We start from the raw sequence: 13,657 nt of genomic DNA, 5'->3' as shown, positions 1-13,657 counted from the left end.
TTTAATTGACTGAGCATTGAAATCTAATGCAAGCTAATTTAGTCTTGTACATTTAAAGGTAGAATATGCAGCATTATGTGTAAACGCACCATTCAGAGTTGGCCCCTCCGCCTCCTCTCAATTAACGAGAGGGAGAGAGTCATAGAGAATGAGTTAAGAGAGCGAGCGGCATTAGCATGAACAAAGCAGTGAATCAGAGAAATAAAACCATATTTTCTGATTGTTTCACAGCAGTTACCTTGTATAGCACACCTCCACACAATGGTGGATTTTCTGTGAATACAGCTAAAGTGATCCTCAGTCTGCTCTGCCTGTGTGTGTGTCTGTATGTATATATCTTTCTGTGGCTCACTCAGACAGAGAGCAAAGGAGAGACAGAGAGACAGTTTTATAGAGTCCCATCTAGGGCTGGGTACCAAACTTCAATACTTTTATAGCACCAACCACCAGCTACATTTCTGCATGGATAACTAAAAGAACTTTGGGATGCTTGTTATCAACATGCAGCCAAGATGGAGCATTTCTGCTTACAGACCTGGGCTAGCTGCTCTTTAGCACAGAGAAAGTAAGAGATCTCACTCTGTCACTATTTCCCAGTACCACAAACTACTGTTTTTTATTTTTGTTCCAGCTATTTATAATTTTTTACACACTCCCATACTGTACAGACATTCCATTGTTTCTTCATTTTCATCCAGTTATCCAGGTTGAGTAAAGTTTACAGAGTAAACAGTTTCCACAGCTGCTATCAGGTCTTTAATCAGCTTCCTCCTGCAACACAATGTGTAATGTAATTTTCTTTGTGTTGAAATGGATTTCATAAAATTATTATCAAAAAAAGTATAGGCCAGGAACTGGTATTGAAAATATTTGAACAATACCCAGCCCTAGTCCTGTCCTCTAAATTCTGCACACTGTATTGGCTGGGTGCTACACACTACAAACTGAAGCCCAGAAATGTTCAGAGTACAGCAAAATACAAGAAAATACAGACAGACAGAAGGCAGAGTCTCTGCAGATACAGCCACCACCGCACACTTCTAGTCAGTCATAAATGATGATTTAAAGGGATTATGTCCATATGAATAATTGTTTCTTGTTTAGGAAAATGCTGCATAGTGCGCCTTTAATTTCAGAGAGATTTGATACCAGCAGGGGGTCGGCCCAATTTGTTACATCATTTTGCTGCAAGATGGCTGCAAACATACATCAGGGAAAATGACTTTTCTTTGGGTGACATACAGATTAGAAAGGAGTTAATATTTGGCACTAAATCTGCATAAAAATGGAAGAGGTTTAAATGTGATGCCAAAAGAAACATGAGGAGACAAAGACTTATCCCCTGCTTCCTCAGCAAAAAAAGAGAGCTTTCAGCAAAATAAAACTGCAAATTAAAAATGGACAGTGACTTTTCATCGAACAATCATTTACTGTACACACATATGTAAAAAAAAAACGAAATTAAAAGCCATACAAAATGTACAGTTCAATATTCCATATTTCCTTGAGTGTCACTCTCAGTTTACCACCCGATCTCTCCGCAGTCCTTCAGTCTTCTGCAGTGCCGGTGCCTGAGGAAGTCAAACACACATCAGTCCTTGTGCTTATTGATTTGAGTGTGAGTTGGGTTGGACCACGCTGTTGTGCCTTCAGAGGGGAGGGAAGTCATTCCGCTTTGAGGCATTGCCATTGTCATCACAGCAGTTCTCGTCTCTCTACTCAAACACTGTGGCCAGAGATTAAAGGATCATCTATGATATGGTTCAAAAAACACATCAGCAGATCTATAGTATGCTGTTGTCTGAAGGAGCTGTACAGGATGATCAGGACACAGCCACAAATACCACACTGTCCACCACCGGGCTTCATATCAGCCACTCTGACAGCTTTTTCTGACTGACGTATACGAGTACAGTAAGATCATATCCAGTGTTGAGTCTATAATTGTGCCATTGGAGCTTGAAGCAGCCAGAGAGAGAGAAATAAAGAGTCTTAGATCTCATTGATTGTTCGTTCAGAGGGCCGGTACTCCTCCCTTCCTTTAGGGGAAGACAAGTAGAAGGACTGGGTCTTGCGTTTTAGGCGAGCCCTCTTGGTGGCCAGTGACAGGCTGTGCTTGCTGGAGGCGATAATGTCAGTGATGAACTTCTTGCAGTCCACGCACACCTCCATGGTGGCCCAGTCCTCCGTCAGCTCCGGGGGAAGCTCCAGTTCTTCATGAGACTTTAAGGAGCCGTGCTTCGAAAACCTGCATGGAGCAGAAACAGGAGGACGGCTCGGCATCAGCAGGGTCAAAGAACACGTTTTAACATTTTGTTATGACAGTTTAGTTTAGTTTGACTTATTGTTCAAACTATCCAGTATATGTGGTCATAAGCAAGGGTCACTCCACTCTAATTCCAAAAAAACATATTTTCTCACTGATCTGTTGAGGTATTTTGGCCTTTAGTAGTAGTTTGGATAATTTTTAAGTGGGGTTATATAAGGTACCAGAAAGTACTTTTCTACAGTCAGTGTATTACCTATAGTAGATGGTCGTCTGCATGCCACCATGTCCCAGTGTAGGAAGTGAGGCAACGTAAAGCAGGAAAACATATTTTAGCAACCTTAAAAATATTTTAGCCACCTGAAAAATCAATATCATTTTAAGTTTACCTAATATTTAGAATGTTTTCACCGCTTTACTTTGCCATCAAACAGCCTTTCCTGATGGGGAACCACTGTTATATAAGCAAACAACCAGAGTACTTTCACAAAAACAGTAATTTTACCTCAGGAGTTGTTGGCTGACCACTGCCTTGGTTTGTTTGGGTTATTGTGTGACTTTATAGTGTTTAAAGAGTTTGTTCGGATTCACTGACATTCAGCCAAAGACTGCGATTAAGCTAATAGTTATACATTTTTTTACTCTAACTCTAAACACAGGGATAAAAATGTGTCTTTTTTTGAAAATAAAATGACAAATTAATTCATGTATTTTAAGTATTTTAAATACATATTTTGTTTCAAATTACATCTTATTTTTTTCTGCACAGCTAAATACAAGCTACAAAACACTAGTCAGTAATTCAGTAATTAATATGCGCTTTAAATACATTTAATTGAAATACTGCCCATCTCTTCCAATGGGATTGAGTTTTTCTTTTTTTGGTAATTTTAATGGTACAACCCCTTTTAACTGAACTGGCTGATAAAGATTATGCCCAGCCAAAATCATCCCCAAATTTTAAGAAACCATGTGAAAGTACCCAACAAATATACCCAGAGCCCTATAGACAAAACACTTACACACAAAATGCACTCCTAATCCAGAAGTGTGCAAATACTTAACAAGTACAAACAATAATCTAATCTTTCACTGGTTGTCATTTTAATTACCATTGTATGTATCTAAACTGTTTGCTGCACGCTGCACATAGAGATGAATTAACAGTGACTTGCAAGAATTGTATTAAATGGCACATCTGGCGAGATTATCCACAGCACTGAGTTTTAGCATTCAGCTTTTATTTTTGTTAGATATAGTCATATCCTCTGTTTGTTAGATGAGGACAGGACAAATAAATTAACTTAATTTACGGCCATTTAAAACCTATGCCTGGTGGTTGGTCTATATAGCTGGATTCCTGTAATATTGACAGCCATATTGTTCATAAAAAATCAGTTTAGTGTAACCTCTGATGTGAAGCACACTGCATTGCCCTGGTGCACAAAATGTCTTGTATAAATATACTTGCTTGCTTGTTATTTGACAACATGGTCATGAGTAAATATTATGTGCTAAATTGCTAACATTAATATCAAGCATGCAAGCACATTACAAGCATGCATTTTCCATGCAAGCAAATGTGCATAAGCTACAGTTTAGTCTGTGGAGACTACATTTATTTCCTTGTGTGCATAGTGAGTATTAATTGTTGCCACTTTGCAGTGGTGACACTAACCAATAGGTTAGAAAAAAAAGAATAAAAGCTTTTTAAATTCACTTCTCAGTATGTCCTGTACTGGTGTTGATCATAGTTCTTTTCAGCCACTAGATGTCACAGTGACAGTGCACTGTAGTCTACAGATACACACTGGTTACATGCGCCAAACACTATGACTGAAGGCCTTTTAGTCCTCTGTTTTTTGTCTTAATAGTTCTGCATTTTATGATTGTGAGCAAATGTGTTTTTTTTGTTTTTGTTGTCTTTGGTATGTTTTAGGATCTGCAGCATTAATGTCTTTTAGTGTGTGTTCTGTCACCTCTTGTACAGTTTGTGTTTCAAGCAAATGTACCAATATTATACAAACTCTCAGGAGAATTTGTATTGTATCAGGACATTACATGTACTCTGAACAGACTGAATTATTGTATTTGTAGCTCTTACTTTGACATGGTCTTCTGAATGCCGTGGCGCTGTGGGCTACTGGAGGATTTCTCAGATTTAGCAGCAGCTGCTGCTCCAGACGATTTTCCAGCTCCTTTAGATGCTCCTGTTGTCGCTTCTTTCAAAGTGGGGGTCGCCGTGGCCCCTCCCACTGCTGACAGGCCCGGCCCGCCGGCCACAGAGAGTCCTTGTCCTACAGCAGCCATGGCACTTAGCCTCTCCCTGGGGAGAGTGTTGGTCGAGCCGATGGAGTAGATGGGCAAGCTGGAGTAAGGTTTGGACGGCAGCCGCATCTGTTAGACAAGACATCAATGTTAATAAGAAGGAGCATAATGATTACTGAGAAACAATACTGATGAAAAATTTAGGCTTATATTCTTTTATAAAACTTCATGTCCTTGCTTCACAGCTCAAAGGTTAGGTGCTCAGGTTTCAGACTTGAACTAAACTACTTCAGTATGCATCCTGGAACATATGCAACAGACACAAAACAAGACATGTGAAAGCATCACTCATACAATATAATGGCAATAATGTGAATCTGAAGCTAGACACACAGATGATTTGAGCAAATCTTTAACTTTAATAGTAGGGGAGAATGGGATAAGATGAACCAGTGGGTATGTTGACCCAGCCCTTGTTTCTTTCCAAGGTTTTCAAATTTGATTTTACAGTACAATGCATATCAGTCCACCCACTCCTCCCTACTCCCACCTCCACACATTAAAAGATAAAAATCAAGATGTAAACAAAAAATATATAAATAGCAATAGCAAGCACATGGGAGGAGTATCTATTTACACCTCAGGCTTTTTGGCTTGTCAAAGCAAGTTTTCAGGTACAATAACTGTTATATCAAAGCAAATTTGTCAAAGTATAAAATGTGTATTATACATAACTGGTGAGTTGCCTTGTTGCCATTGTGAATCATTTAGCTAAACAGTAGCTTAAAATGCTAAAACAGTCATTTTTTCAAAAATGGTGGCTATGTGGCAAAGTATTTTACAACTAGTTTGCCTTTTCTTCATCAACATACATTTATTAGGTTTTTTTTTGTGTTTTGTTTTGGTTTTTTGTTCCTCAAAACAACACTGGCTGACCCTTTAATTTGGATGATTACCCTCATTTAGCAGAAATGTTTAAAAGTCTTTCATCAATGGAAAATATTAAAAGATTCTGAATATTACAGCAACATTATGGATCTATTCTACCTCAAAACAACAGTTTCAAAATCACACTACACTGACTTTTTAAAGTTAATTTCTACACTCAGCCACGTTATGGCTGTTCTCACACTGTCTAACTTTTGGGCAGGTGGGTCTCAAGAAGTACATACTGCTTTACACACCAACAACTATGTCACTGATTTTGGTGAAACTGGATTATATTTTATGGAGAAAATGTTCTGGTTTTCCCTCTGATGTCCTCTGGCTGCTCTGCCTCCACTCAATAAAGTAATTGCTAACTGTTGTGACTGTGACTTAGCTAGCCGTGCTGGCTTTTTTTAAAGTCTTATTTTCAGTGTCCTTTTGACAAGAGACATCCTGAAATAAAACTAATGTTTTCATTGTACTTCTGCCTCATTTTTCTTTGCCTAGATGGCAACAAATAAAATCTGGCTCACTTTACCCCACTCTGCCCTATGTGCTTTGAATTCGGCACCAAAATTATTGTCAGCCTACAGATCGGAACAAATGGAGGAAGGATTTCATGCTGCACAGGCGGCTGATTGGCTGATCGATTTATTGTCTTTGACTTACCTTTTTGCAGCACTGTGAACACACAGGCCTGCGAGGAGAAATAAGATGGAAAACAGAGGAAGAAATGAATGAACAGTCACACTTCCTTCTTATTGATTTTCATTTAAAAAGCAAAACATTAAGATAATCATATAAGATGTTTTACTTTTTGCAAAACTGGCAGATGTAGGACCAGGTGAAGAAGGAAAACCTTTTGGTTCGACAACAGAAGCAAAGCTGCATTAAAAAAAATAATGATAATATTAGAAGGAGAAAAAAATTAATGCAAACATGAAATTATTTGACTAAATGTAATCTGTTGGAATTCATGGTCAAGTCAAGAAAGATACAGGCCTACTCATTCATAAAGGGTATAGCTGGGAGTGCATGTGTCATAAAAGGAGCTACCTTTCCCTTCTTCATGGCGTTGTAGATTTCTTTGTACTGCTGGAACTTCTCCAGCTCTGCTTTGACCAGCACCTGTCTGATGTGCATCACCTCCTCCACAGTCAGAGACAGGCACTCCACAGGGAAACAGAACTCCTCCTGCAACAACACACACACACACACACACACACACACACAAACACACACACACACACACACACACACACACACACACACACACACACAAACACACACACACAGAGCTGTGAGTGTCTCTGACAACAGCAAGTCCAAAACACACAGGCCTCAGTATTTATTATTCAGGACACCAACAGCCATCCGTCTGCACCTTTCAGAGCAGCCTGTGTGGGTCCAGACTCCATTTGGGTCATTGTTCACTGAAGAGAAAGGCAGATTCAGAGAGGGCTCATGATGCGGAAACAACTGGAGTGATGGGAGGACATGATTCCAGCAGCAGTGCAGGGCAGTACAGATCCTCACAAACTGGGCCAGGATTGCATGAAGAGCTTTTTTCCCCTCCAATTTCATATAGTCTGTAATTCTGTATCTATATTCTATATCCCTATAGATTGATTTATTGTCTTATTACGAGGGCCTGAGCACCGGCCTGCAATCACAGTGGAAATTTACGTGTGATACAGTTTTTGTTGGTGAGTGTTGCAAAATGGCTTGGCCACACCCCCTAAACTGCAGCCTCAACGGCACGTTTCACTGACACTCACAAATATCAGTACATCCACCTATCATGCCCAGATGCACAAAAAAGTCTCTCAGACCCATAGCCTAAACCCAACAGGAAGTCGGCCATTTTGAATTAAGTGGTCGATTTTGTCATTTTCCATGCATTGTATTTTAAGGAACTCCTCCTACGGAATTAATCAGGTTGACTTCAAAATTGGTGTGTGCCATCTAGACTAGTTTGTGATCAAAGGTTACTAAAAGACTTCGTTAAAAAAGGAAATTGCTATCCAATCCGCACCAAACTAAATGTCTGATAAGATTCTCCGCCTGAACACATCTACATGCCAATATTTCATGATGGTCTTAGTAATAGCGCCACCTACTGGCAACAGGAAGTAAGCTTTCTGGGACAATCATCACATGATTTACATGAAATTTTCACAGTGGGATCTACACTTGATATACTGGAATTTTGCATACAATTAGAAGGTGTGAGGCACCACAGGAAGTGACATCAAACTCCTTCGTGCAGTGTTCAAAACATATGAAAATTCAGAGCCTTTTTGACCAGTTGGCCTCAGGCGACGGGGTCATGACCACAGCACACCCTGATGAGCGCAGTGGAGTGAGGGCCAGTTCAGTGCTGCTTGCAGCTTTAACTGTAGTTCTTTTTCAGAGTAAACTTGACACAAATGCTGTCAAAACATCTTAATTTAATATGAATAAAGGATAAGATAACAAATTAAAGCCACAATTGCATAGATTTTTTTTTTTTATTTGATGGACTATCCCTGGGGGAAGAACCGTGCCTTGGTTTTTATAATGGCATGAATTGGTAACTGACACAATATACAAATACTTTTGGAGAAATTTTGCAATTGGTTTGAAGATGCAATATAGAACATTCAGCCTCATTAGCAGTCCAAAACAACTATTTGCTATGTAAAGATATAAGAGAGTAATGGCATCCTGAGCAAAGAAGAAAGTCACACTTCTTCTGTGTGTGTTGTTATCTGAGCTTCTCTGTTTATTTGGGCCGGTCACGCATACATATTAGTAACCTGTGTGTCCATTTTCAATATGGCAGCCTGGTGAGTAACTTTCTCATATTACAGCCAAGCAGTACACTGAAATACATTTCTGAAGACATCTTAGGTGTTAACAGAATCTTGATCCATATTTCATCAACACTGCCTTGTTTGACAGTTTGATCTAAACAAAGTATTTGTTTTGGTCTGAGATGCTGGTGGTCTACTGTGACCCCTAGTGGTGGTGAATGTTGCATACAGTACCTTTAATGTACTTTGAATTTTCCAGGGCTTCATTTTAAAGGGAAGCACCATCAGTTTTGGCCTTCGGTCATTGTTCTTTGCGCCAAAAAACAATATCCTTTTCTGTGTTCGGTTGTAGAAAAATTGCACATTTACTCATTTATTTGTTCAGTGCAGTTATTCAGCAAATGTGAGGAACTGTAGTCATGTGGTGACGCTGTAGCATTGTGTGTCATTTGCATAAGTGCATGAGTACATGTGTAATATTACATAATCTGAGCAATAGGGAGCATGTAAATGTTGAATAGAAGAGGTCCGGAATGGACCCTTGAGTAACTCCACATCATTTTTGTTTTCTCAGATAAATAATTACCAGTTAACACAAAGTAATCTCTATCTTGTAAATATGATTTATATTTATACAATTAAGCACATAGCCAGAAAATATCACTCAGTCAATTATATAATTTTAATGCAAAGTTGACAACGGAACCTTAACCCCAACTTTGCATTAAAAATTACATAATTTATAGAATGACACCAGTCATGAACACTAATAAAAGCTCCTTAATACCCCCTTCATAACAGGTGTCATATCATGGTTATGACCGTGCCATGTCAGTCTTATGCACACACTTTGTAAGTGTTACCCCATTTCTTACTTACTTAACAGTCAACATGTGCTCAATATCAGTTTTGTTGTCTAAATAAATAGATGCAAAATGTCATAAACAAGCCCTTCTAGATGCAGATATTTAATAAAGCTTTTACTGCATCCATATACTGACTTTATTTCACCTCCCCACTCATGAATTTCAAACACAAGCAAACTAAAACAACACAGTTTGTGAGGTGTTTTATGGGTTTTCATCACAGTGCCGCCATTGTACTCCCACTCCTTTGTTTCACATCGGGTTGAAAAAGCATTAATTTTATTGGTTTGTTTGTTTGGCGGCCTTGGCATCCTGTTGAAAGGCTTTTTTAACAGCCAGACATCATGAGTCACTGACTGACTGCTGTAGTAAAAGTTAATCAGCTGTAACTCCTGCTGATCTCATGACTCCTAACAGTATGCTGTCTTATAACCGAACCAGAGACAATGAGGGGAGAAAGCATCAGAAAATTGCAAACAGAATTTTTTAAAGACTTTGTAAAAGAAATGGGGTCTTTTCTTTCTAAACATATTGTATGTCAGAGAATAGTTGCTGAAAAAATGACTGAGAACTATTTCGTACTTAATTGTGGAGTTAAACCGTTAAACTGTTGTTCATGATTACTGTGTTCAGAATTTTTGAGGCAGACCCGAATCATGGCTCGGTGACGTGCCTGAGCCATGGTCCCCCAACACTATAATTAGCCCCATGAACAACACCACCTCCCCCTGCCCTCACCCCCCCTAATGGTCAGTTACAAACATACCTTCAGTGACTCTCAGTCCAAATCAGCCCAGCAGTTCACTTCAGCTCACTTCAGTTCCAACAACCCGACACAGAGGAAGAAAAAAAATACCATCCTGTCACTGTCCTCTGGCTCTAGTGGCTGAAACATGTCTAGACATGTCCAACAAAGCTGCTAGACAGAGCGTCCATGTTTCAGGTCTTTTTCAGGCCGTACCGGTGACACTGAGACAGCGGAGTGGACACGCCCCCAGCGTTTTAGAGCAGACAAAACTGCTAATTTTTTCATGATTTTGAGACCTAGCTATATAGACTTAGCAATTATTTTAAAGAAAATTTTTATAAAATAAAGTTTTAATTCAAATTCAACTTTGGCTGGGTGGTTAATAACACATGTTTCTGCGTGGTGTCAAACCAAAACACAGAGGTCAAAATGTGACATTTTATTGTAAATGCATCCCACCACTAGCACACAAATGATTTGTTCAACACTAGAGCAGATTTAGATGAATTTCAGCTGCAGCTACCTATTTGCTACCGATTTGTTAAAATATGATCCAAAGCACTGAATGAATTATTATTAAATAAATGATATTGCTCACTAGCTCAGTTAACTAACAGTTTGTCCTCAGTCTATAATGGCAGCAGACAGCACTATAGGTGAATGACCTCTAGTGAAGCAGGAAGCATTAGGAGAGGATGGGTAGCTACATTATGTTATTATGCCAGGATGTATTGGGGGAGACTGGCAAACCTTGGCCGACTCTCTTCCTCTGATGTAAATGCTCCTGCACAGAGCAAAAACTGCCTTCATCAACCCCAACGCAAACGCCTCGACAGGGTAGGAGCTCCGCAAAGTGTGGAGAGTGGAGGGAGAAGGGCGGAGGAGGAGGAGGAGGAGGGTGGGGATCCAGGGACGTTTTGAGGCTATCATCCCAACCTGAACGAGAGAAGGTGAATGTGTGTGTGGGTGGGGAGGAAGAGAAGGGTTTTTACCGTTTGAAGAAGTTACACCAGGAGATAATGTGAGCACACACAGAGGATTTAGTGACAGAAAAAAGAAGAGGAAAGAAATCCAGGAAGACACATGTCATGCACAATAAAAGGATAAGAGAGATGACAGTGAGTGTTTCCTTTCAGTTACTTCTCATTTGCCTCTCTGTAAGGATCCTGATGCTCGCCTTGCCTCCCACATCACCCATTTCTCCATGTTTTTTGTCTTCTTTATTAAGTTACTGGACAGAATCTGTGGTCAGGGCTGGCTTGAACCTTTTCCAGGCTACACTGTCCCCAGATAGCCCACAGTAATATGCTCTAATATACTATTTGTTATTTGTTTATTGACCCTTCACTAAGTCCCTGCTCTGAACAGCAACTGTCCAATCATAGATTAGCAACTATAAGTCAGCACTGCAGGCCTGTAAAGATTTGGATATATCTACATGTTAAAGCGGTATGCATGGGGCTCTAAGAAGAGTGATACTTTTTGTCTCATGAGTTTGCAGGATGGTGTCTTTTTTGTGTCCTTTCAGAAACATAATACACAAAAGCAAACTCATGTGGGGAATTTGAAGAGGATGATGTGGGCATTTGCAGAAAAATGACCCCTCAGCGGCTATAGGTACATTTCACTAGATAATCAATAAATCAATTCTATTTGAACAGAGTTATATGCATTTGAAAATGCCAGTAGGAGTCAAAATGACCCCTTGGTGGTTCTTGTGCTAAGGAGGGCGGGACTTAGTGAAGGGTCAATTGTTACTGCTCTTATAAACAGGTATGTACAGGATCTGAAAAGATATCTGACTCACTAGAGACTTGGAGCTCTGTTTGGAGGGTGGCTGGAACTGTCGGACATTGGTCGGGGTCTCCTTCTCGATGGAGTGTCTCCTCTGGGGGGTCTGACGCCTCTCTGGCTGAGGTGTGGAGGAGATGGGCAGGAACATGGGGGGAGCTGTTGTTCATGGGGGAAAAGACAGGTAACAGAAAGAAAAAAGAGGCAGCTTAACTGGCAAGATGATTGGGTTCACTCAGGGCTCAAGAACAAGAACAGCAACAAAAAAGTAAAATCTCAGGAAAACATGGCTGGTGATGCTGTGAGATTAAAGGCTCTAACTTCTGCCTGGCACAAAGCAGCACACAGTGCAGCTGTCATTGCTATTTTCTCCGTTCTTTTCTCCGATCGCCAGGATCTGCTCAATAATGTCCTGTGTTCTTCTACACATCCAAAAGGTCTCACACAGTCAAAGTTCACTTCCATCAGAGCTGTCTAAAAAAAAACCCGTATTTCCTCTGTTTCCTCTTAAGAGTTTCCTCTGTCCTATACAGTTTATAAGAGTTGCTAGTTTTGCTGCTTGAATATTAACAATATGTGCTGCAGTGACAATAATGCAAGCATGGAACAAAACTGAATGTGGATCATAAACCATCTTTTAAATGATGTTGCGCAGCTTGGGCTTTCCAGGTGATTGTGTTGTATTGTTATATGAGTGTTTTCTTTCAAGGTTTTCTATGGCCCACCTGACCAGTGAGTTAACCACAGTGCCTCCATCACTACATGTGGGTCATTTTAGCGTCTCTGTTCGCTTCTCCAACCTGCTGAATCCATCATTTAAAATAGTAATGTGCCACAGGCAGGTTCACCTGGCTCTTAAAGGGAATGGCAGATGACAGTATGATTGGTTTCCTTCATGCTGTGCCCAAAACACACCTATGATTAATAAAGAGACCAAATACAAACACTTCGCGTCTTACTTTGCACCCAGATTATACACCGTTTAAACAGCAGAGTGTAGTTGGACACACCCTAAATGCACATGCGCCATGCACTTCAGACCATGTGCTACAGATTGTCTAAATAAAGTCCTAAAACTCATCGATCAGTGTCAGTGAATGCTTTAGTTGAGGAGGCGACAGAGCTGACAGGAGCTGACAGAGATGTAGAAAAACTTCCTGACTCACTTTTCTTTCCCAGCGCAGACTCTGGGGATGTATCATCCATCAAAGACGTAGCCACACTGGAACTGCTGGCCGATCTGCGCCCAACAATTTCATCCTGAGTGAATGAAATGTACAATCATTATGTGCTCCACAGGCGCCAGATGTAATTTGCACCCCAAACTCATACTGACATCAGAGTCGGAGCTGTCCAGCTCGGCCAGGCTGGGAGCCTTCAGGAGCCTCTTCCTCTGAGGTGCGGACTGAGATCCGGAGGGTTCGACCCTGGGTGACGCTGATCCGTTGGTCAGAGACAGAGAGCTGGACGCCCTCCTGCCCATGTAGGGACTAAACTCATCTGCACAGAGCCACACACAAGAGAGAGTCATTCAGACAAAAGAAGGAGAAACACTTGAGATGAATCTCAAAACACTTCCTTATATGATTCCTTGCATCCTGTGTTATTCTTCTCATCCCTATTGACTGTTTTGCCCTCCAAAATAAGGAGAAACAGAGTGTTTTCAAATGGGATGTTTGATGGTGAAAGGATGCAGTGACTCTATACAGAGGATTGAGGTTTGAGATCCATCCCGAAGTGGTCAGGAAGGGTGAGTTAAGTTGGTCTGTGGGGAGACAGGGGAGCAGGCTGGTGTTATACACAGAGCATGGATGCCTCTTTCATGAAATATTTAACCTCTGAACTTCTAAAATGGGATGCTGTCTCCTGGCAGCCTCCATGGAATATTTTTGGGGGAGCTGCATCCTTGAAACCAAACATCCCCGACTGACTAACAAGGTCGTTCTGCACTGAGAGAGGAGCCGCTATGTCATGAGATAAAAAACAATCCACGATA

General features: G+C 40.5%; 1 protein-coding gene across 2 annotated transcripts in view; it reads right to left on the bottom strand.

Moving 5' to 3' along the window:
• Positions 1 to 691: 691 nt before the first annotated feature.
• Positions 692 to 13,657, bottom strand: part of spire1b (spire-type actin nucleation factor 1b) — a 60,728-nt gene continuing 47,762 nt past the window's right edge. For both annotated transcript variants that reach the window (XM_084725960.1, XM_084725961.1), the window contains 8 exons: positions 12,998 to 13,161; positions 12,828 to 12,921; positions 11,678 to 11,820; positions 6,518 to 6,655; positions 6,276 to 6,346; positions 6,131 to 6,158; positions 4,371 to 4,663; positions 692 to 2,248 (listed from right to left, as the gene is read on the bottom strand). In XM_084725960.1, coding sequence (XP_084582086.1) covers positions 1,993 to 2,248; positions 4,371 to 4,663; positions 6,131 to 6,158; positions 6,276 to 6,346; positions 6,518 to 6,655; positions 11,678 to 11,820; positions 12,828 to 12,921; positions 12,998 to 13,161 — 1,187 coding nt within the window. In that variant the 3' untranslated portion in view covers positions 692 to 1,992. The remainder of the gene's footprint in view (positions 2,249 to 4,370; positions 4,664 to 6,130; positions 6,159 to 6,275; positions 6,347 to 6,517; positions 6,656 to 11,677; positions 11,821 to 12,827; positions 12,922 to 12,997; positions 13,162 to 13,657) is intronic.

This window comes from Lutjanus erythropterus, chromosome 9 (assembly GCF_056507025.1).
Source record: "Lutjanus erythropterus isolate fLutEry1 chromosome 9, fLutEry1.hap2, whole genome shotgun sequence".
NCBI classification, from domain to species: Eukaryota; Metazoa; Chordata; class Actinopteri; order Lutjaniformes; family Lutjanidae; genus Lutjanus; species Lutjanus erythropterus.
This window is presented reverse-complemented; position numbering and strand designations above follow the sequence as displayed.